We start from the raw sequence: 21635 nt of genomic DNA, 5'->3' as shown, positions 1-21635 counted from the left end.
AGATTTACCAAAAAAGTATATCCAATCTACAGCCACTATACACATGGTTCTAATAAAATTAGACAACCTGTACGCACAAGTGAAGATGGCGGACTGATCAGTTGGCACGCGTATCACCCACTAAGCACTTCTATTGAATTTATTGTTTTGTGGTCACTGCCTACCCTGCGCAATTTGTAATTTCTTTATAGATACGCGTTAACTTATATATATAAGTTTAAGAAACGTACATACAAACGTATTGAAGTAAACATATTACTTACCAACTAAAACCACAAAATAGATTTACTAAAAAGTACGTGGTATCACTCATATGCCGTTTTTCTGGTGCCAAATATGACAAGGTTTTATTAGTTCTAATTGCTTGTTCTCTCTAACAAAGTACCCCCACAAAACTGATTGAATAGCTGGTACCACTGAAACCGATGAAATATATTTAGCGGAACACTTGATACTGGCGAAATCCTACAAGGGCAACGCCAATAAACAGAAAGAAGAATAAGAATTATTTTTTTAATTGATTTTGTCAGTTTCATAAAAATTTTACTTGTAAAAGTACGTCACTTTATTGTTAAAGTTGCGATATGAGTGAGAATCCTATTGGTCTACATAATATATTTCTGTTAAACAAATTCTGCAATGACTACAAGCGTAGTCGAATCCAATGTGCTAAAGGGCCCCCGATCAAGGGTCTAGAGGAATCCATTGATGAGATAAAATCTATGGCCAAGTAGTATATTCGGTGCTGCTATCATAACCCTCTTTTTAATATCGTCGTGGTCAAGTAAATATACGAAACAAGGATTCACAAAGTGAAAGTCTAAAGTTAGTGAGAACTTTAGTGCGATATCCTTTTGCATTTGCACTGAAAGTGAGAAATACCTGGGAACTGCAGTAAACACTGGAAAAAAATAAGAATTAAAATCACATCTCAAAAACCTCCATTACGTTTCGTTATTAAAAAACGAATTAAGCTGATAACAAAGTATAGTAACAAAACGTAACTGTCAAAATATTTAAGGCAGAAAAAAGTCTTACTTCACTGTTTGCACAATTTTGTTGAATATTGCGAAAATATTTCAATAAATCTTTCAATTTGAAAAAAAAATAGCAAAATAATGGCTTCAATTGTACATTGTGTCGTTTTAAATTAATCAAAATGAGTATGGACTTCCTCTCGGAGGTGATCGGAGAAACCGTGATCTTGGGGATAGATTCCCTTATCCTCGGATTTTGCGTGAAGCAGCTTAGTAAATGTAAACATATCCTCAACGCCTTGCAGGTAAAATCCTTGCAAAAATGTATATAAAACCTCATTATATTGGTCTCTGCGGTGCAATTTTTGTTAGCAGTTTTAATAATGATTTACTTCAATTTTGTTAGATAACATGTACCAAACTCTCCTTGTTATATTAATGGGGACGTTTTAAAAAAGTCCAGATCGTTTTTTGTTTGTAACAAGTTTTTTATTTGATGAAATAGATTGGTTATTAAATTATAACCTATAATCTCAGTACAAAGTACTAAAAAACCGACCGCAAAATCCGTCATCCCCTAGTTTGCCATCCTTAGAGGTAGAATATTTTCTTTAAATTTAAATGGGACCGCTTCTAGATTCTTGATCCCTGGCTGGGTCAATGTAGGTATAGTCTGTTCCAATTCATTTTCAACAAAAAGTAAACAGTGTTTGGTTGAAATTCTAAAGCAAACACTCAATAAATCGAATAATTAACACTTTCACATATATTTCGAAGATTTCCACTTGATATCTCATCACTTTTTCCAACAAATTCATTTGAAGAGCATTGTAAAATTGTATTTGAAAAATGGTAGTCCAAAAGTGAGGTTATTTTTCATATATACATCTACGACTTGTCTGTGGTTGCATAGTGCTGTATGAGAAAAACATTCGGTTAATTCAAATAAAGTTTTTATAACTGATTAGTAAATCAAATATTTCAATTGCAATCGAATGAGTAATCTGAGTTTAAGAATTTGAAGGAGGACTTAAAATTTGGGAAATTTTAAATATGCTTAATAAGTTATGTAGGAAAAATCGCTAGTATGACTCAATTGAACAAATCTATTCAATCAATTAATTTATCAATTTGTAGTTTAGTGATTACCATCACTAAACTGTCTAAGGTCGGGTCAGTGACTTGTTTTTCTACATTGTCTGAGTTTTTGTGGTACCGTCATTCATAACCAGTGATTGGAATAGGTAGTTTATTTACCTAAACTTTGATAAACAGAGACAGAAGCGGAGACTGCCTACGACTACATTTGCTTGTCCAGGATTTATTTGGGTTTCGAGAAATCACTTAGGTACATTAAAAATTTGGGGTAGGTAGGCTGTTGCGGACAACAGTCCGTTACACCAACTACCAAGTATGTATGCGAGATCTATTCTCGGGGCATCTATTTATTACATTGTTTTTCCAGAGCGCACCAGTGCTGGATATAGATGGAACACTATCAAAAGAGATCAGCAAGTTCCCGAATAACACCATTCCGTATGTGGTGATCCGGGGTTTGGTAAAGCCATTGGGCAACCCTATCACTAGCAATTATAACAGTACAGTCACTGGAGTTGTGCAAAGGTAAAGTAATTCCTTTTAATTTTATGTTGAGTACACTTTTGTTTATGTGCTGGACTATCGCAACAGTTACATGGCCCTTAACTGAAGAACTTCATCTGCTGTAAGTACCAGTAGCGAAAATATAGATTCTGGGTAGAAGTTTCCTAAATTCATCCTACAAGGAATTAAACTCTGGGCATGCCTATAGTCTGTTTTTTTTTAGATGAAGCAAAATGACAAATGCTTGGTTGCCAATTTTGGCAAAAATTTTGAATTGTAGTTGTTGTCAACAGTTATAATGTTAGTTTATGATTTTTTTTATTTGTTGAGCTTTGGCTATGAGGGCATCCCCTTAAAACTATTTAAAATACATAATAACGTGAGTGAACTAAACCTAAATATAAATGTAAATAATAATAATAATAAAGAAAGTATTTAACAGTGGTATAGACTGAGAGAAATAAAATTTTGCAGAAACATAATATGATTAGTAATGATTAAGTTCATTGAAAATCAAGATGTTTTACTATCATGAAATTCATTTATTTTTGTGAAATTAGGTTAGTAGTTTGTTATAATTGTTAATACAAAGATCGAAAACTAAGAAAAATTCGTTCGATCCGACTGGAATCGAACCAGCGCCTTCAGCATACCGTGGCTGACGCTCTCTCCACTGAGCGGAACGAACCAGCAGACTTTACGAATTTTTCTTTACTTGTTATAGATCCTTGTTTGATCATTTTTAACGACTTTTTTGCTATAGCGCCATCTATGAAAAATCATATGAATAGTGTTTTGATTAGTACGTTCAATCTCGCTGCATTTCCGCATCCCGGAAAAGAATACCGAAACTCGGTACGGTCTCGAAAATCCTGGAAAAAAACGAGATTTCGACACTACTTCAAAAAAGGTTTTCATACATAAGTAATAGGGGTTAAAGTATGAAATTGCCGATTTGTACTGAAAATCTAAATTGTTTATTTTTTAAATTTTTAACAAATTTATTTAATCAAAATAGTTGCCATTATTATCTATACATTGCTGCCATCTAATGGGAAGGTTATTAATGCCTTTGCGATAGAACTCCGACGATCTAGACTGCACAAACTGTGAAAGCATTTTGTACTGCCTCCTGGGAAGAAAACTTCTTGTCACGTAGATAATTGTCCAAATCACGAAAAAAATGGTAGTCCGTTGGAGCAAGGTCTGGTGAATACGGAGGATGACGAATGGTTTCTAACTGCAGTTCCTGAAGGGTCAAAATGGTTTCTCGTGCTGTGTGAGGTCTCGCGTCGTCGTGGAGCAATAATGGTGAAGATCGATTCATGAGTCGGGGCTGTTTTACTGCTAATTTTGTCAACATGGTTTGGAGTTCGGCACAATAGACATCTGCCGTTATTGCTTGACCAGATCGGAGAAAACTATAGTGAATAACACCATGCTGAGACCACCAAACAGTTACCATTACCTTTTTATTGGTAAGTTTTGCTTTAGGACACTGTTGTGGCATTTGACCTGGGGTCAGGCATTGCATTTTTCTTTTCCGGTTATCATAAAGAATCCACTTTTCATCACATGTTACAATTCGATCCAATATTCCTTCATTTCTGTACCGGTTCAACAAGGCAACACAAGTTTCAACACGCGTTTCTTTCTGCAGATCAGTCAAATCATGAGGCACCCATTTTTCGTATTTTTTTATTTTATTGATTTGACGCAAGTGAGTCAATATTGTGGGTAAGGTAACGTTAAACCATGCCGCTAATTCCTGGGTAGTTTGACTAGGATCGGCTTCCACTATCTCTCTTAATTCATCGTTATTCACCTGTGTGGGCGGTCTTCCTCGTGCCTCGTTCTTTAAGTCGAAATTTCCACCACGAAAGCGTTTAAACCAAAATCGCACGGTGCGTTCATTAGTAGACCCCTCTCCAAACGCAGCATTGATAGTGCGGGCTGTTTCTGCCGCGTTAGTTCCACGTCGGAACTCGTATTCAAAAATCACTCGAATTTTCGCAGTATCCATCTTTCTTGTCTAAATTGAATAACAAAAACAATTGAAAGTCGATATTCAAATGTTTCAAATTTAAAAAAAAAAAATCACAGAAACCATTTGAAAAAAGTTTCATTCGAAAACCTCAAACCATGAAGATTCTATGAAAATTCAAAGAACCTATTGCAATAAAACGGCAATTTCATACTTTAACCCCTAATATTAGCCTATAAAGGCTCGGCATTTAGGCTATTAAAACATGTTATCTTATTTAAGTTGTTTATTAACTCAAATTATAAAATTCAAAATTTGTTTATGGAAATTATTTTTTCATTTTTATAGTTGTTACGTAAAAAGCAAAGGTTGTCTAAATTTACAGATACTGACTTTATTACAACCGTTCTTCAATCTCCTTACTTATAACAATTACAATCCTGATATGTGTGTATAGTATATGGATAATAGAAATAGTTATGTTCTTCGTTTTTATTTATGTAGTTATAACTACTTATAACTACATAAATAACTTATAATGCTATAGCATTGAATTTGAGGTTTAATGAAAAGCCAATTATTGTAAGTTATATTTTGGGGTAAGAATATTTCTATAATATTATTAATATTATTAAATTGCATAATTTTTCTTCATAAATTTTCTGATATTTTTTGCGGGAAATCGTTATATCTTTACAATGGTCAGAAATTAGTTTCTTTTATGCTAATGCTATTTGATATTAAAAAAAAAAGAAAAATGTGTCAGTAGGAAAGCCACATCCTCCTATTTCTAAATTTCACTCAATAATATTATATATTTCCCCGTTTTAAAAACAACTTTAGTCAAAACACTCTTGAGCATTCAAAAGCCCGGATAGCTGCCTACAGTGCCAAACAATGTATGGAAGCTCTGTCACTTGACAGGAATGGCATCAGAATGCTGACTAGAACCTTAACAGGGCATTGTTGCTTGAACAAGCACATGTCAAATATTGGGCAGAGAGAAAACAGAGAATGTAGAGTCTACCACGAGCCGAGTGAAACTCCTGTGCATCTCCTCACCGAGTGCTGCCCTCTAAGGGCGCGGTCCCATTATGTCGTGACGACAGATAGTCGTACAGTTTAAAGTGTCGTGGCTTGTATATTTAAATGAAGTTGTTCACATATAGTAAAACATAATTAACTGTCGTTCACGACATTTTTGACGTTTCGACGACAGACAGTCGTGATAATGGGAACAGCTAGAACGACAGTCGTCAGGCGATAAATAAAACGACACGATAAAAATGTGACGGCACGTAATCGTAGCTTCAAACGATTCTGTCGTGCAAATGTCAAAGCAGTTGCCGTGAACCGATAAATTGTCGTCACGATCTAGCGGGAACTGCTAGACACGACTGTCGTTCAACGATAAATAATGTAATCGCGCCCTAATGGGCGTACGAAGTTCCATACTGGGTAGCTACAGACCACGCCCAGAGGATATAAAAACTGTCGGAGCCAGGAAAGTCCTTCAGTTCTTTAATGCTGTTGGCCTTGGCTCTGAAATGTAATCAGTGGTGATCACAATAGATCAGTCAATGGTCGCAGTGATGATGGGCCGCGTAGGCTACTAATAATAATTATAATAATAGTCATAACACTCTGTAAGTGGCTCTATCACTAATCGCGAGAGAAAAAAAAAGAAAAAATTCTACCTTCCGCCAAGTTATTTGCGTTAAACGTACATTATTGAACAAAAAAGTGAAAGTTGTTTGAATATGACCATGCATGATATATTGTGTCATTGGAAAGCTTTCTGTTATTTGTTTTACAACTCGCTTTCAACTTAACAACAATTTACGACCGTTACATAATATTATCTTTAGGGAGCCACCACACACTTATTAAAAGCAGTATCCGCTTGAGCCGATCGGAAATGTTGTACTTCCGAGAGAATCTGCTAGTGTACGTGCTGAAGTTCTCTACGACCTCGCCAGGGGTTGAACTGATTAGCGATCTGGTTGACCTTTAAAGTGGTGAGAGTGGTAGGGTCGTCAGGGTCGTTGAGGACTTCCCTTGGACGACGGGAACTATGAACGTGGTACGGATGGAGGGGGACGTAATTGGAAGCAGCCTCCACGAGGGTATTGGGGTGGTGAGGAGCAGACTCGAAGTATACTTTCGATGCCTGTTTCATGAATTGGGCTATTGTGGGGAGCCGTAAGTGGACGTGGAGGTTCACGCTGCACGTCGCGTTGCGCATGAATCTATTCTGAATAACGTGTAGGCGTGGATCAGGGTGGGATTCACCTGCGCGAATACGACTCTAGCGTAGGTCATAATTGGGCGAAGCTGCGGTCGTCTTTTTCGCTTTTAGTATATGGACATTTTTCTGGTTTCTGACTAGCTTAATCCAATTCCGTGTTGACAAGCGTGTTGACTTCCTTACTGCAACATTAGAAATTACAATGCATCGGCGAAATTTGAAAAACTCGTATTATAACTTCTTTTTTACTTATCGATTATCGAGCGCAACCGGGCTATTAAAGCTTAAAATATATTTCTAGACCGCTTTCTAGTTATTAAGAGGGAGCATGCCAAAAAAGTTTTGACGTTGGCTCCGCCCAAATTTGTGAAACAAATATGTGCCTGAAATTCGCGTGACATGCGACAGGAGATGTTGAATTTTGCGCATTAAAAGTACCAAATTCGTTTTAGCGGAATAACTCTAAAACTAAAGGGATTAAAAAAAAATCCGTAGTGACAGTTCTCGATCATGCATAAATATAATTACGTATCTAATTTTTGTCCTAATAACCTGTAGCATTTCGAGGATAAATCGAAAAAATGTGAAAATTAGAGGTCATTTCGTGATTTTTATCTATCGAGGAAACTTTATTGTTTTATGTTTCTGATTAATGTCTATGCTTGAATATATCGTGTAGTTACTCATACAATATTTTATTTTTAACTTTAAAGTGGATATGGAAGATTAGGAATTTTTCCTTTGCTCCCCCTTAAATAAAGGTACAATCGCAGATAGTCATGTAAAATTATTTGTAGTAATTCTGTTTTTTGTGCCTGCACGAAAAGTTCACATTAATGGAGGTATGAGGTTTACAAATTTAGCTGGCGCATCAGTAATTCAAGTGTATTACAAAAAAAGGTGTCGTCTCTGCTAAAGCGAGTGCGTGATAGTGGCAATGACATCCTGAAGATTCTTGCCCATCGTCTTGACTACAATTTTAAAGTTTTGCGTAAAGATAGATGTAGCTAAAAATTTGGTAGCGTTAGAGTTCCTTGTAAAAGAGTTTGTCCGGTCAACTACTGCCACCATAGAGCGGTACTGCTACTAAATTTGATATCATAAAAAAATAATGTTAATTCCGGGATTTCAGAGAGAGCTATTATACACTCTATGTGTATTACTTTAACTTGTACTACCAAGTTTAGGTACTTCGCCTATCCTTAGTTATCTAGTTAAAAACTTGCAGATTAACAATAAAAGAACATGTGATCGCGCGGACATCGGCCGGCTTCTGGTCGGACCAGACGCGTACTATTCACGAGGTTTGCAATGCCACGCCGTTCGTACTCAGCAATGGGAAGTATAACGTCGAAGTTATTGAAGCCATGGCAGCTGAACTGCTGGGTAAGTGTGTTGTTTATAGTAAATTAGCTATGATTTCCAGTTTCGAACAGCAACACCTCGCCAAGGTGTCATAGTAAACGACTAAGAGCGATGCCACACGGACTTACGCATCGCAGCACCCCTCCCCGCTTCGTCTCGTGGCCCCTTGTCGCGTCGCGCCTTTTCAACGCACCGTGTGCCCTCAAGGACTCAGGCGTCGCAATGCCGACTCAACGCATCATATGACATAGCTCTAAGGCTTGCGACACCTGGAGAGAGCATCTAGCAGTCTTTGTCTAATGTCGCAAATGTCTTATAATCAACAAATATGCTCTAAATACGTGTTGCGTCGGCGTCTTCGAAGGAGATTTCCCATCACTAAATAGCGCTTGTGACGTCATCGGAGGTACGAAAAGTGTAGCACGCTTGGTTTTCAAAGAGAGCACGGTCTGTTTATATATATGTCTGTGGTCTTCACCTAAATGTATTCGCTTGCTGCACATGACCAACAATCGAACTTTTTCCAAGGTTGCAAGTTTCATTACGATGTTTTCGTTCACCGTTATTGAAAGGTATTGCTGTTAAAATTCCTAAAAGTCTTGCCGGTACAGGAATTCGAAAGATTAGGGAAATAATCTTCAATAGTCCTGTATTTTATTAATTTTATTATCATCTTTACTACCAAACAGACATGGACGTGATATCTGACAAGTTCGAACCAATGTCCCCGGGTGTAATTGATCACGTGTGGGGTTTCTTCTCGGGCGTTCGGCAACGAGGACTTCAGACTATGGAGGAGATGTTACGAGATGGTTCCTATATTACCGCGATTGGGGAGTTGAGCAGGACAAAATCTGGTGCGCTGAAGATCCAGCCTCCGAAAAACGGGCTCCCTTTGTACTTAACCACTGCGACGAAATCTAGTTTGCTGAAGAGACTTGCTAGCTCTAGGGACTTCCTTAGGTAAGCAAATTCTTAATATTTTTTTAAGTAGCTGTAGTAATGAACGTATTCAGATCAAAGAGAAAATCAAAAAGCTGACGGCGCACGAGTGATTTATTAACTTTCGTTCATATCCGGAAATGCCTACAATATACATATTTATGAGTCTACCTACTACAGTATCAGTAGAGCTCCTCGAGAAAGAGTTGTCAGCAATGTTTTAAGGGTAGGGGTTCTGGTAAAATAACAGGCACATGGGACTTGTCCAATAAAGTTTCACCGTGACTGGCTCAGGGCGCGTCGCTTACAACCAGGCGCATGACTTTTTCGTCCCGTTACGTTGCTTGATATCATACTCAAAATAGTACATTGTGTATTTAAGGATGGTAAATATTACTATACTTCATCCAACCATTTATTTAACTATGATATATGCATCTCTCCGAAGTTCCGTAATTATTGATATACAACCATAGACGAAAAAGTGCGATACCTTCTGGACTCTTTTATTTTTTAATTTTAATGAAGCGACGTGCTGTTTAGCTCCGATATTTATCGAGCCAACAGATTATGTAACGAAGATTATTCTAGTCGATAAATTTTGGTACCTGTTTAATAAATTATAATGAAATCAAATATATAATAAATAATTATGATAAATTCTTATTGTTTATTATAATGAATCGTTGGATTCATCTTCATGTGAATGGGAATCATCACTGGAATGCTCATTAACATTAATTATTCATTCTTGAGTCCATACATTGTCAAATGCAACATCACGATCTCAATCAGACAATATCTTCTTTTTTGAACCCGCTCACATTCACGATTAAATTTCTTCATAAATAAAAACGATTGTTATAAAAAATGGAATTGGACATTACGTCATCACTAATTGATTAGAATTCGAGCTATCAAAAGTCAAATAAATGGTGGGACGGAGTAACGATTCTCTATTAGAAAACCGTAGCCGAAGGCTGAGGACTTCCAACGACTCGTGGTTTGGAATTTTTTACCGCCCATGCTACATACAACGTTTTTCAAAACATTTGCGAGGAAATAAACATAATGAAAATTTATTTCTTGTATGAATAAATATTGCTTCACAACACCACAATTAAGGTGGATTCACAATACCCCGACTCTGGCAATATATTGTCCCAATTTGTCGCGTTGCGCGATATGACCTTGAATTGACCAATCAGGAGCTAAAGTCGCAGCTCCTGATTGGTCAACTACTGGCTCCAAGCGTAATATCGTTTAATTAAAGGTTAAAATATAATTATTTTCATAATAGCAAGTGACGAAACGATCAAGTCGTGCGCCTGTCCATAACAGTTGCAGGGCCACTCAGAGCTTTAAATTACAAAGATCTCATGGGCACTGATGGGATGGGAAGATCTGAGGGGCACTGCCACTGCGCTCGTCACCCTGACACATACGTTGACAAGTCCCATGTGCCTGTAATTTCACCAACACCCTTACTCTTCAAAACCGGAACACAGTAATACTGACAAGACTACTTGACAACAGAAATAGGCAAAGTGGCAGTACGACGAGTACGACGAGTACGAGTACGACGAGTGGACGAACTCTTTCACAAGGAGCTTTACTGCTGCTAAATTGTCTGGTGACCCCCTTAAGTTATTCAAGAAAATGATACTGAAAAATATGTAATTCAATTGTTATTGAAACAAAAGTCTAGTCTACTAACAGCTATGAGTGTGTGCTTTATTATTATTAAGCTAAAGTTTGTAGGTCATTTTACGATATAGTGTTAATAGGTTATACCTTTTTTTATTTTATTACCCGAGGGAATCTGTTTATAGATACCCCGGCCCTGCGGGGGCAGAGCCGGGGTTATGTGGGACTTGATTGAACCCGGAAGGGGAACCCCGAGAAGGGAGACACAATGGTCCCCCGACTCCAAATGTAAGGCTCGCCGAACACCAGGCGAGCCTTCCGTCTCGGGCCCCTGCATGCTGGGCAGCGAACTCCCCCGAGTCCGCTACCCGGGGGCCATGGGGTCAGGACAACATCCCCTCAACTGTGAAGTTCAGAGGATGCTCCCCCAGCCCCCGTGGCGGATCTGTTGGTAGGCTCCGCCGCAACATCCTACGCGCATCCACGTGGACTCTCCGTAGAGTCCTTAGGAGTGCCCACCGCACGGGCCAATCGCCCAAATTCGGCCGCGGAGGACAGGGCGTGCTGCAAAGACACACCGACACGTCTCTTCCCCCGCGACCCTCCTCCCCGCATGCGTCCGCGCGGACCCGCTCGGCCTAGATCAAGACGAGCCCGCGCGGTACGCCTCCTCCTCGGGCTAGTCTAGCTCCATCCCGGCCGGCCCGTGAGTTCCTCTTAGCTTCACCGTGAGATGAAATCGATCACGGCTTCTAGAGCCCCCCGCCACGACAATGCGGGAACCCATTCTTGGGGGTAGTTGGTTATACCTAACGTGACCATACGTCTCGCTTTGAGCGGTATAGTCCCACCATTAGGATTCATGTCCCGCTGGCCCCAAAATACTTAAAAGTCCCGCTTTCACAAAACAGAACACATGTAACAAGACATTTTTTAAATAAAAGCCAGCCAACCAGACATCGAGCACCATACTACACAAGGTTCTTTTTTTTTAAATCTTTGATTAATTAAACAGTTTTGGTTTTTAATGTTTTATTGAATGTTAGAATGCTTAACCACCATGATTTTTTTTTTTTGTGAAATTACTCCAATAATTTGTTATAATTATTATACAATTATCGAACGAACACTTTGAAAAAATTCTTTCGATCCGGCCGTATATCATAGTCACAAACATGCGTTATTTTTAAAACAATAATAAATTTGCAGGCGTCCCGCTCTGAGGGAAAAAATATGGTCACTTTAGTTATACCTCTACCATGTTTTGCGGTTGATGTGGTTACGTTGCAATAAGTAGGAGATAACTTAACAGATTATAAATCAACATTACTTAAGAAGATATATTCGGAAATATATTATACTTGAATTCTAAACTCTTGGTTTATTAAGCCCACATCTGCAAAATGACAACTTTTCAGGAGAGAGGTTTAAACCACCACAGAAGACTCACTAAGAATCACTCACTATTTTATTGTACTAATCGGTAGTGTCAATATAACACGAAGGATATGTACGAATTTTTTGTTTTAGTACACCTTCATGTCCCTTTGATTTTTTCCATCCTGTATTTGTTGTAACGCCACATTATAAGAAAAAAAAAAGTAATATAAATAAATAATAAAATAAATAACACAAAAACAGCATAGCTAACATTTAACCTAAACAACAAATTATACTACACAACTTAATACTATACTGACATGTGTGCGGCTGTGGCGTCTGCAAAAGGATCTCATTCCACTAAAGCCACAGCCGAGAATGAGCTGTGACGCTGGGTTTCAACGAACCCTACACCCATTTACTTTGTTATTTGTTAAATATATTTTCATCAGTTTTCCAAACATTTTTGAATATTACCTCCTGTCGTACTTAAGAATATTGTGCATTCTTTTATTAGGTCAAAAAGTGCCCCTCCCTAGTCGATTGTATCCGTATTCGCGCGCCAAAAAATTAATTCGTCAGTCGTGATTCAGAAACGCGCACGAGCCTTGTGTTTTTTTTTTTTATTTGAAGGTTGCGCGATTCGGCATGGAATTTACATTTTATACTGTGCTTCAATTAGATCATGCCAAGGTTTTTTAACATTTTGAATAGCTGTAATAATATGGTGCCGTATAAAACATTTTGTTCGTTCAGTCTTTGTGCGGAAATGTACTGCCTTAGATGGAAATAAACCTATATTTATTCTCGTGTTTTTTATATTTGAAAAATTGAACAAACTGATTCCTAAAGTTATACAAAGGAATTCAAAGATAGCAAAAAGCTGCGAGAAAATAAATAAAATGTTATTATTGAAATTAAAATTTATTTGAGATTGTGTGTAATTTAGCAATAACAAACAAGGAATTGGTGTACCAATTGGGAGTGCAATCGACTTTGAGACGTTATTGGTTCCGTTTAATTGTCCGTGGCGTTACATCATGTTTCGTAATGTTCACGACAACTATGTGAGTTTATTGTTTTAATTTCTAATATTGATTTCAATTTAAATTCGAATTAGTCTTTTGTTTCGAAATACTAGCTGACCTTATAGAAGGGCTTGGAAGAGCTTCAAGGTTTGTTGTACTTTTTTTTAAAGTAAGACCTTGAGTGTTCTGCCTTGTATGCCACATTTAGTGTGTTTATACCGTGTTTGTTAGCAAATTAAGTAGATTTTTCGTCCATCAGAAATTATTGACGGCAGTGCAAAAATTTTCCAAAAAAAAAACAAGTTCAAAGTTTTTGTTTTGTTTTTCGAGCTAGTATTTTTCATTATTTTATTATTATGTTTTTCATATTTGATTTCAAGAGCTCTTTAATGATGTGTTTATTTTTATACTTTGTCTCCGTTAGTAAGCATTTATATTCATATTTACATGGCAGAAAGTGCATGAATGTAGGCTGAATGGTGTAGATATGAAAGCTTTGCGCAGTATGTGCGGTGTTACTCTTGAAGACTGTGTTAAGCGACACGCCTGTCAACAACAATTGCATTGCCAGCTCTGAGCTTTAAATCACAAAGTTCTGTGGGCCACTGCGCCCGTCACCCAGAGACATAACTTGACAAGTCTCATGTGACTGTAATTTCACCACCACCCTTCAAAACCGAAACGCAGTAATGCTCATATTACTGCTTGGCGGCAGAAATGGGTAAGGTGGCTGTACTTCCCTGGACGAATTCTTTCACAAGGAGCTTAACTGTTACTTGAATGTATTTCTCTCGTGATTTTGGGTCTAATTTGTTTGTCACACAAATTTGTTGTTGTAGAACAGATATACAGGGTTTCCTTATTGTGGAGCTATGAGTGTGCGCCAAATAATAAAAAATAATAATATTATACTGTGGTAAAGGATTGATGCCCATTGACTTACAAATAAATGGACGACGGGTCTAATACAAAAACCACGAAAAAAATGTCCCAAGTCAACCTATTTAAACGTAGTGACATGTAAAGGAATATGAAAAAGCTAAAACGTTTAATTTAAATTGTAATGTCATCTCTACTCTCTAATTTTGCTTGCTTCGCTGTCAGTCGAACAAACGAAGACTAAAGCGTGAATGACGCTCTGTATACGATTTTAACGCCCTATAAGATCGGACACTTTTTAGCACGGACCCGACGTCCATATAATTGTAAGTCAATGTTGGTGCCCCTCTATTTTCACGATTACAAAAGTAGTTTATTTGAGCAGACTCGTTCATTGTGTTTGTATATTCGTCTGTCTTCGCCATCTTTGTGTTGTTCGGGATATCGACTGTGAACTGGCAACCGGTACTATCTCAATTTTGACAACTTTACAGGTGAAGAAAAAATAGTGTACATACATACATGTGTAATAAAAATATTTAAATCTACGTATTTTTATTTAATAAACCAGATGCTATATAAATAACGCAAACAATTTTTTTTTTGTTTTATTTAATTTGTCGAAATTGTGATAGTACCGATTGCCAGTTCACAGTCGATATCGTATTCTCAAATAGTGAAATTCATTTTGTAAGTAATTTAAACTAAAAAAAATTTACTAGTTAGGGTTCGGCAGCGCTCGCCATCGCCCCCATAGCTGTGCCGCCCTAGGACCATGGCTCCTCTGCACCTCCACGCTACGCCACTGGGGCTAGCACAATAAAGGCAATACGTGATATAAAGCCCGAGATACTGGTATACTCCCACAGATAATAGCAATATCTCGCGCTTCTATGTCGCGCAAGTCGCGCTCTATCGTGCTAGCCCTACAGAAGGTCGACTAAAGCCGGGTTTACATTTGTTGACTTGTCGAATCGTAACATGTCAGAACGGTATCGGCTTTATACACACACCACAAGGCGTCACGTCGGGTCGGTCTCATAATGACTATATCTTCAAAATGACCTGATCAGCATAAGGACTAGATCCCAAAACGACCATTTCTGCAGAAAGACTATAAATTACAATGACTTGGTAGCGAAACGACTAGACATCGAAATGACTACATTGGTAAAACGACAAGGTACAGTTTACTCAAAAAATTGTTCGAAAAATACGAATGAAAATAAAGTTATAAAATTGGCTTCATTTTATACTTTAAATTGTACTTAATAGTAGATATATTTTTGAGAAATGAAAGCTTCTATTTATTTTCAATCGCTGGAACTCTGCTTCTTTTTTTAGTGAATGTAGATTATTGTACGCTTTTGCTGCATTCGAATATTCCACTTGCGATTTCAGTTAAAAAACACGCTGTAGATATTATGAATAAGAGGATTATAATTTTATTTTACTATAATTTTTATTTGGCAATGTCGGCCGTGACAAATATTTTTTAATGCTAATAGACTCAGTTTTATAAGAATGATTTGATTTCAGCACTAAAAAAATTTGTCAGTGTTATTAATTTTGAATGAAAAATATTTTATGAAATTTGACCAACTTCGGCTGTCCCGATTTTTATCGTTCCATACAACGAAATGAACCCTTCATGAAACTGAGTCGATTAGGAGCATAAAAATTTTTGATCAGTTTTATTCATTTTTATGGACAACTCACGCTTAACCAAAAAATGTACTATGCCAAAATTCTTTTCTTTTAAAAAGACTTAATAGAAAACTGTCTAAGGAGTTTTCTTGTATCTTCTATGGTTTCGTATTTCCCCATAAAAAAAACAAACAAAAATATTCATTTTTATGATGACATTAATTGTTTAACCAAACTGTACTTTGAGAAAACAAAAACAAAATGTAGTTATTTTGCTACCTAGTCGTTTTACCATGTGTCGATATCTAGTCGTTTTACTACCAAGTCATTGTAAGTTATAGTCTTTCTGCAGAAATGGTCGTTTGGCGATCTAATCCTTATGCTGATCAGGTCATCTTGAAGATACGCGTCACGACACGATACTTCAGACAAATGTAAATTCGACTCAAGCAAATTACTAGTGATACAACATCAATTAATCGCGCGTTGTAAGCTATTGATGAATATAAAAATTTTCTTTTCAGAATTCTCCTTGTAGTGTTTGGCACAGTAGCACTAGCGGCTTCCGGACGTATAGCTTACAAATACCTGAAAAGAAGACGGCGTAAGGTGGTGGAAGAATGCATGAAGAAGCAGCTGGCCGCCGGTCGCAAAGAGCGCCGTGCGCACGCCAGGGAGAAGAACCTATCTGAGGTGCAGTTGTGTGTCGTTTGCACTGAAAATCCTAAAGAAGTAAGTTAAAAATAATAACAAACAATTAAAAATAATATACAGTTTTTTTAATGGGTCAGTATGGGGAAAACTAAAATCATAGAAGATACAAGGAAACTGTCTAGGATTCATCAAGTTTTTTTTGTGAAAACTGTTTTGGCATATTAAATTTTTTGGTCGAGTCTGAGTTGTCCATAAAAATTAATAAAATTTTATAATAATTGATAAAAAACATTTTTAATGCTAATCGACTCAATTTCATGAAGGGACCATTTCATTGTGTGGTACGAAAAAAATCGGAGTAGCCGAGGTTGGTGAAATTTAATAAAATATTTTTTATACAAAATTAATAAAATTGACTATTTTTTTTTAATGCTAATAGACTCAGTTTCTTATAAGCATGATTTCATTTCAGCACTAAAAAAATTAGTCAATGTAAAATGTAATTTTGAATGAAAAATATTTTATGAAATTTGACCAACTTCGGCTGTCCCTATTTTTATCGTTCCATACAACGAAATGAGCCCTTCATGAAAATGAGTCGATTAGGACCATAAAAATTTTTGATCAGTTTTATTCATTTTTATGGACAACTCACGCTTGACCAAAAAATTGACTATGCCAAAATTCTTTTCTTTTAAAAAGACTTAATAGAAAACTATCTAAGGAGTTTTCTTGTATCTTCTATGGTTTCGTATTTCCCCATACAAAAAAAAATGTATAATCAGACGTATGTAGAGAAGACCCGTGCCCAACAGTTGTACATATGGGTTAATGATGACCTTTGACAATCTCTAGCTTAATTGTTATTATATGCAGTATAGCCATTTAATTTCGTTTCTTACTCAATCTTCTATTCAGTCAGCGGAGTAGAAGACTCGGTTTTGATACTTTTATTTTTTTTGGTTATTGTGGATTGTAACTTAGAATAATAACGCATAGAAACCTAGTCCGCACACACTAAGTGAGGCTAATTGAAGCGCGCCCAAAGGGCCTACACGAGCGGGCGGGCCTTCAGTGCTCAAGGTCAACTTGCACCGCGAACAGCTCCAGAATTTTAGCTAAAAATGACGAAATGTGCGGTAAATGAGTGTAAAAATACGTCAGACAAACATAAAATAGATACTAACATCACATTCCACAAGGAAGTAACGCGTTTCAACTTGTATTTTTATATAAATATTCACTAAAACCGAAAATTAACCTACTACTAAATCTAGCCTATTATTCATGAATTTGATTTTTGCCTCACTTGTGATAGTTTGTTTGATATGAAACTATCATTCTATGCGTTGTTATTCTAAGGATTGTAAATTACAAGACATGTGATGTTTTCCCCCTATATTTTCATATTTCTTTTGCTTTTTGTTTAAGTATTTTCGTTGTTTTGTAATAGTCACGTAAATGTATAGCTTGTAAATAATAGTTACACAATGATGATGTTTGAAAAGCATAAAATAGTCGAGAAACAACATAGACATTGTTATTTTTAACCGACTTCAAAAAAAGAAGTTTCTCAATTCGTCTGTTTTGTATGTACGTTACGCGTTAACTCCACGGCATTTGTGAACCTATTTTGATGTTTTTTTTTTTGTTGGAAAGAGTACCTCAGTTGTGGTGACATTTAAATTTGAAGACAATATTCCACCTCTAATCCGGTTTCGCGCTCTTTCAAGTAAGCGATTTCAATAAAACTTGGCAAATAGATGTAATTCTACGAACTTTTGAGGTCGGTTTTTTTAGTACTTTGTACTGAGATTATCATGTTCTCTGCTACTTCACAATATTGTTTTCACCTCACTCGCTCGGAAAGGCTTTCTTTCTCATTAAAAATCTGCGCGCAAAAGCGTTTTTTGCATGCTAGCGTGGAAAAGGTTTTTGAAATTCGAACTTGACGATGGACTTTTGTGGTGCACCTGACTTTTTCTTTCGATAAAAAAAAAAGATAATGACACGTTCAACTACGCGATTTGTCGTAAAGTACTCATTTAAGTATTACAAATCCGTTATTCGTTATTTTATTCTTATTTATTACGTTTCGTACGTTATTATTATATTTTATTGTTGACAATGATAACTAATTGTGTTTATAAAATTATTTTTTTTTTCAAATAATCACACAAAATAAAAGTACAAGCAAGAATAAAAATTGATGAGGTGTAAATTCAAAACGCATCCGAAGATAAACTTTTTATTGATGTTATAAACTTCAATTGTTTTACTTTCATCTACCATTTTCCTCGCTTTAATAAGGTGAAAAGTTGTGTGTTCCGCTCGGTAGCAAAGTTGTTTTGCGTTTCGTGGCTTGATAACCTCGCTACGCTCAGGAATCTTATTTTTGAACCACTCGCTTCTCTCGTGATTCAATCTTGGCTTCTTTCGCTTGCTCAGGTTTCAATACAATCACTCTCGTCAAACAACAACTTTGCAGCCTTGCCAAACAAATAACTATTATTAATTAGACACTGTACCTGCGAATACGGTTCTTTCTGTTGCTTCTAGATTATCCTCCTTCCGTGCGGGCATGTGTGCCTCTGCGAGGACTGCTCCGACAACATCAAAGACCAGTGCCCGATATGTAGAGAGCGGATAGAAAATAGAGCACCAGCCTTCATTACATAAACGTCGCATTGTACATACGTAGAAATCATTTATAAATCACTATAGGTTTGAGAATCGGCACCCTTTGACAAAATTGTCAAGTTTTATTCATTCGAGAAAAACATGTTTTTAATTTTATTTAATCAAAGATTGAAAGAGAGAAAACTGAAGAAAGAAGAACACTTAGAAAAAACTCACTTCGATTCGGCTGTATTCGAACCAACGTCTTCCTGCAAACTGTGCAAAACGCTATGTCAACTAAGCCACGGAGCGGACCAACAGACCTCACGAATCTTTCCATGTGCTTGTTGCAGATCTTTACTTTTTGGTTTTTTGCCTTTGTTTAATGATTATAACAAACTAGTGGTGAAACATACTGACATTCAATAAAAATTAACATATTTTTAGTTTTCAACAAAAATAACAAAAGGTTTGGTGGATTCTTGTTTTACCGAAATGGGATGTGGAAGCTATTATTGCAAGAAATAATAGTTTTTAAGTTGTTGAAGGAAAACTTTCATAGTTTTCTAAAAGATGGCGATAGAAAGCGTTCGTTCCGTAGCTCAGTTGGAAGAGCGGCGGCCTGCTATGCTGGAGACTCCGGTTCAAACCCAGCCGGATCGAAGGAATTTTTCTAAGTGTAAATCTTTGTATTAATATTATAACAAACTATAATAGTGCAGTAATTTCACAAAAAAAATATTGAACACCGTGGTGGTAAAACTTGCGGACACACATTTCGAGCTACCAAGCATTTTCAGTGTTAAGTGCCCTAAGCTTAAACAATGTTTGATTGATCAAAAACTATTATGCAATTTTGAAACTAGTATACTAAACGTTTTTTCCATAAGTCCTTGTTGGTGGGAATTCGGATGTGCAAAACCGAGGGAAAACTGTTTCTTCAATGATAACACTGTTTTTGTATTCTAGCCCTTTACGAAAAAAATGCGAGGTGGCTCGAATTATGTGTCCGAGTGTATATAATAAACTTTATCTACACACATATCATAAATCCGCAAATTACGACCAGCATAAAAACGAACTGTTTTGTAAGAACAAATTTCTTATCTATGAAAATGTTGTTATTGCTTCATATTCAAATTTCGAACATCTTTCAAAAACAATTTAATTCGACCTCAATTCTAATATCAGTCGAGTTGAAGATTTATTCGAAATGAAATGTTTGTGAAATCTTACACGTTACTTGATATCGAACGATATGATAGTCGGGGCCGATTCTAGTTTGTCTATGAATTAAAAATAAAAACTACGGTTGTGTGACATGCGTGAGAAAAGTTTTTATTTACCGCCATTTCGCCAGTCGTAAGATGCGGTTCCTGAATACAGAGAGCTTATAATATGTGTATGTATAGATGAAGCAGTGTATGTAACTGTACATAATTAGGCTTTAACTCACACTCGTATTTTAATGCCTTCCATTATGTTTCAGTCACATAAACTATTATTATATGAATAGTTTTTAAATTTGTATTATAGTTGCAAGAGCTTCTTTTAAAGACCGGGGAAGCCGTGTTGAATTGTTGAGACCTGTACGTCGGCATCAGAAGCACTGAATGAAGATGAAGATCAATGTAGAGGCTTTAGACGCAATTTACATTACTGCGGAAGGGAATGACGGCGCATATTTGTAACGAAGTTTTACATATCGCACTGCTATTGTAATAGTGTTGTAACTCAAAATACATATGTGGAATTCAAAATTATACCATTGCTGAACGTAAAATTTGATTCCATACATGTCAATATAGAGATATATAGAACTGACGTTTATTATTGTAAGAAACCATTAAAAGATATCTACTTAACTCTAAATGAGCCAAACTTTATGTGAGCTAGTTCTGGCCAAAACAGCCCTTATACAAAATTATGAAATTATTTTTTCCTTTTTTTTAACCATCGAGTATATAAACAGAAATGAGACGAAATGTCATTTGTTTGAAAACTATTCTGCCATATCATTACGGTGACAACTACGCTCCGATTGGCCAGCCCGAATTCGAAACAATTGACGGGTATCGTCAATTGTTTCAATTCAAACCGATCACTTGAATTTGAGCTTTGCTATAATGAACGAAAATTTAAAAATTACATATTATCGATGAGATGGGATTCCGTTTGTTTTCTAATTAGATGTTTTGCTGTTTTGCACACCACCGAATGGAACAGCCCCCCATAGTTGGAGATATTATCTTTATAACAATAAATACAGAATATTTTTGGAATATACGGAGACGTACACACAGGTCAGTTGTTGGCGCTATGCTATTTCAGTTTTCTAATTTGTGATATCCGCGCAAACGAGAGTTGATATTTAAAAGTGATATAAGGCCCATTTGCCTGATGAGTTGCCAGGGATGGGTGGCCCTTATTTCTTTTCTATTTCTGTGTGTATTTCTGACTTTTTAGTGTGTATGTTACGTGATATCTTTGTGAACCGATTCTGATGATTTTTGTTGGATAGAGGGTAGGTAACTCAGTAGAGTGGTCCCATTTAAATTTGAAGAAAATATTCCACCTTTCAGAGTGGCAAACTAGGGGATGAATCCAGTTTCGCGCACTTTCCGGTAACCGATTTCAATAACACTTGGCAAAAAGATGCAATT

At 36.6% G+C, this 21635-nt stretch overlaps 1 protein-coding gene across 2 annotated transcripts; it reads left to right on the top strand.

The window, feature by feature from the left end:
* Positions 1-978: 978 nt before the first annotated feature.
* On the top strand, positions 979-20926 carry LOC113237462 (mitochondrial E3 ubiquitin protein ligase 1). 2 transcript variants are annotated; one of them, XM_026473948.1, is made up of 6 exons: positions 979-1282; positions 2443-2600; positions 8040-8197; positions 8866-9139; positions 16224-16431; positions 20509-20926. In XM_026473948.1, the coding sequence occupies exons 1-6, from the start codon at positions 1160-1162 to the stop codon at positions 20554-20556; spliced, it is 969 nt and encodes a 322-aa protein (XP_026329733.1). In that variant the 5' UTR covers positions 979-1159; the 3' UTR covers positions 20557-20926. The 2 variants fall into 2 exon arrangements, with proteins under 2 accessions (XP_026329733.1, XP_026329732.1); XM_026473947.1 differs by lacking the exon at positions 20509-20926 and adding an exon at positions 18913-19203.
* Positions 20927-21635: the final 709 nt, after the last annotated feature.

This window comes from Hyposmocoma kahamanoa, unplaced genomic scaffold (genome assembly GCF_003589595.1).
Source record: "Hyposmocoma kahamanoa isolate Upper Pololo Valley unplaced genomic scaffold, ASM358959v1 93, whole genome shotgun sequence".
Lineage (NCBI taxonomy): Eukaryota > Metazoa > Arthropoda > Insecta > Lepidoptera > Cosmopterigidae > Hyposmocoma > Hyposmocoma kahamanoa.
This window is presented reverse-complemented; position numbering and strand designations above follow the sequence as displayed.

Coding starts and splice junctions, on each gene's coding strand:
- LOC113237462 (XM_026473947.1), top strand. CDS start 1,160: ATGAGTATGGACTTCCTCTCGGAGGTGATCGGAGAAACCGTGATCTTG. Junction 2,601..8,039: donor GTCACTGGAGTTGTGCAAAG/GTAAAGTAATTC, acceptor AAAAACTTGCAG/ATTAACAATAAAAGAACATG. Junction 9,140..16,223: donor AGCTCTAGGGACTTCCTTAG/GTAAGCAAATTC, acceptor TTTTCTTTTCAG/AATTCTCCTTGTAGTGTTTG.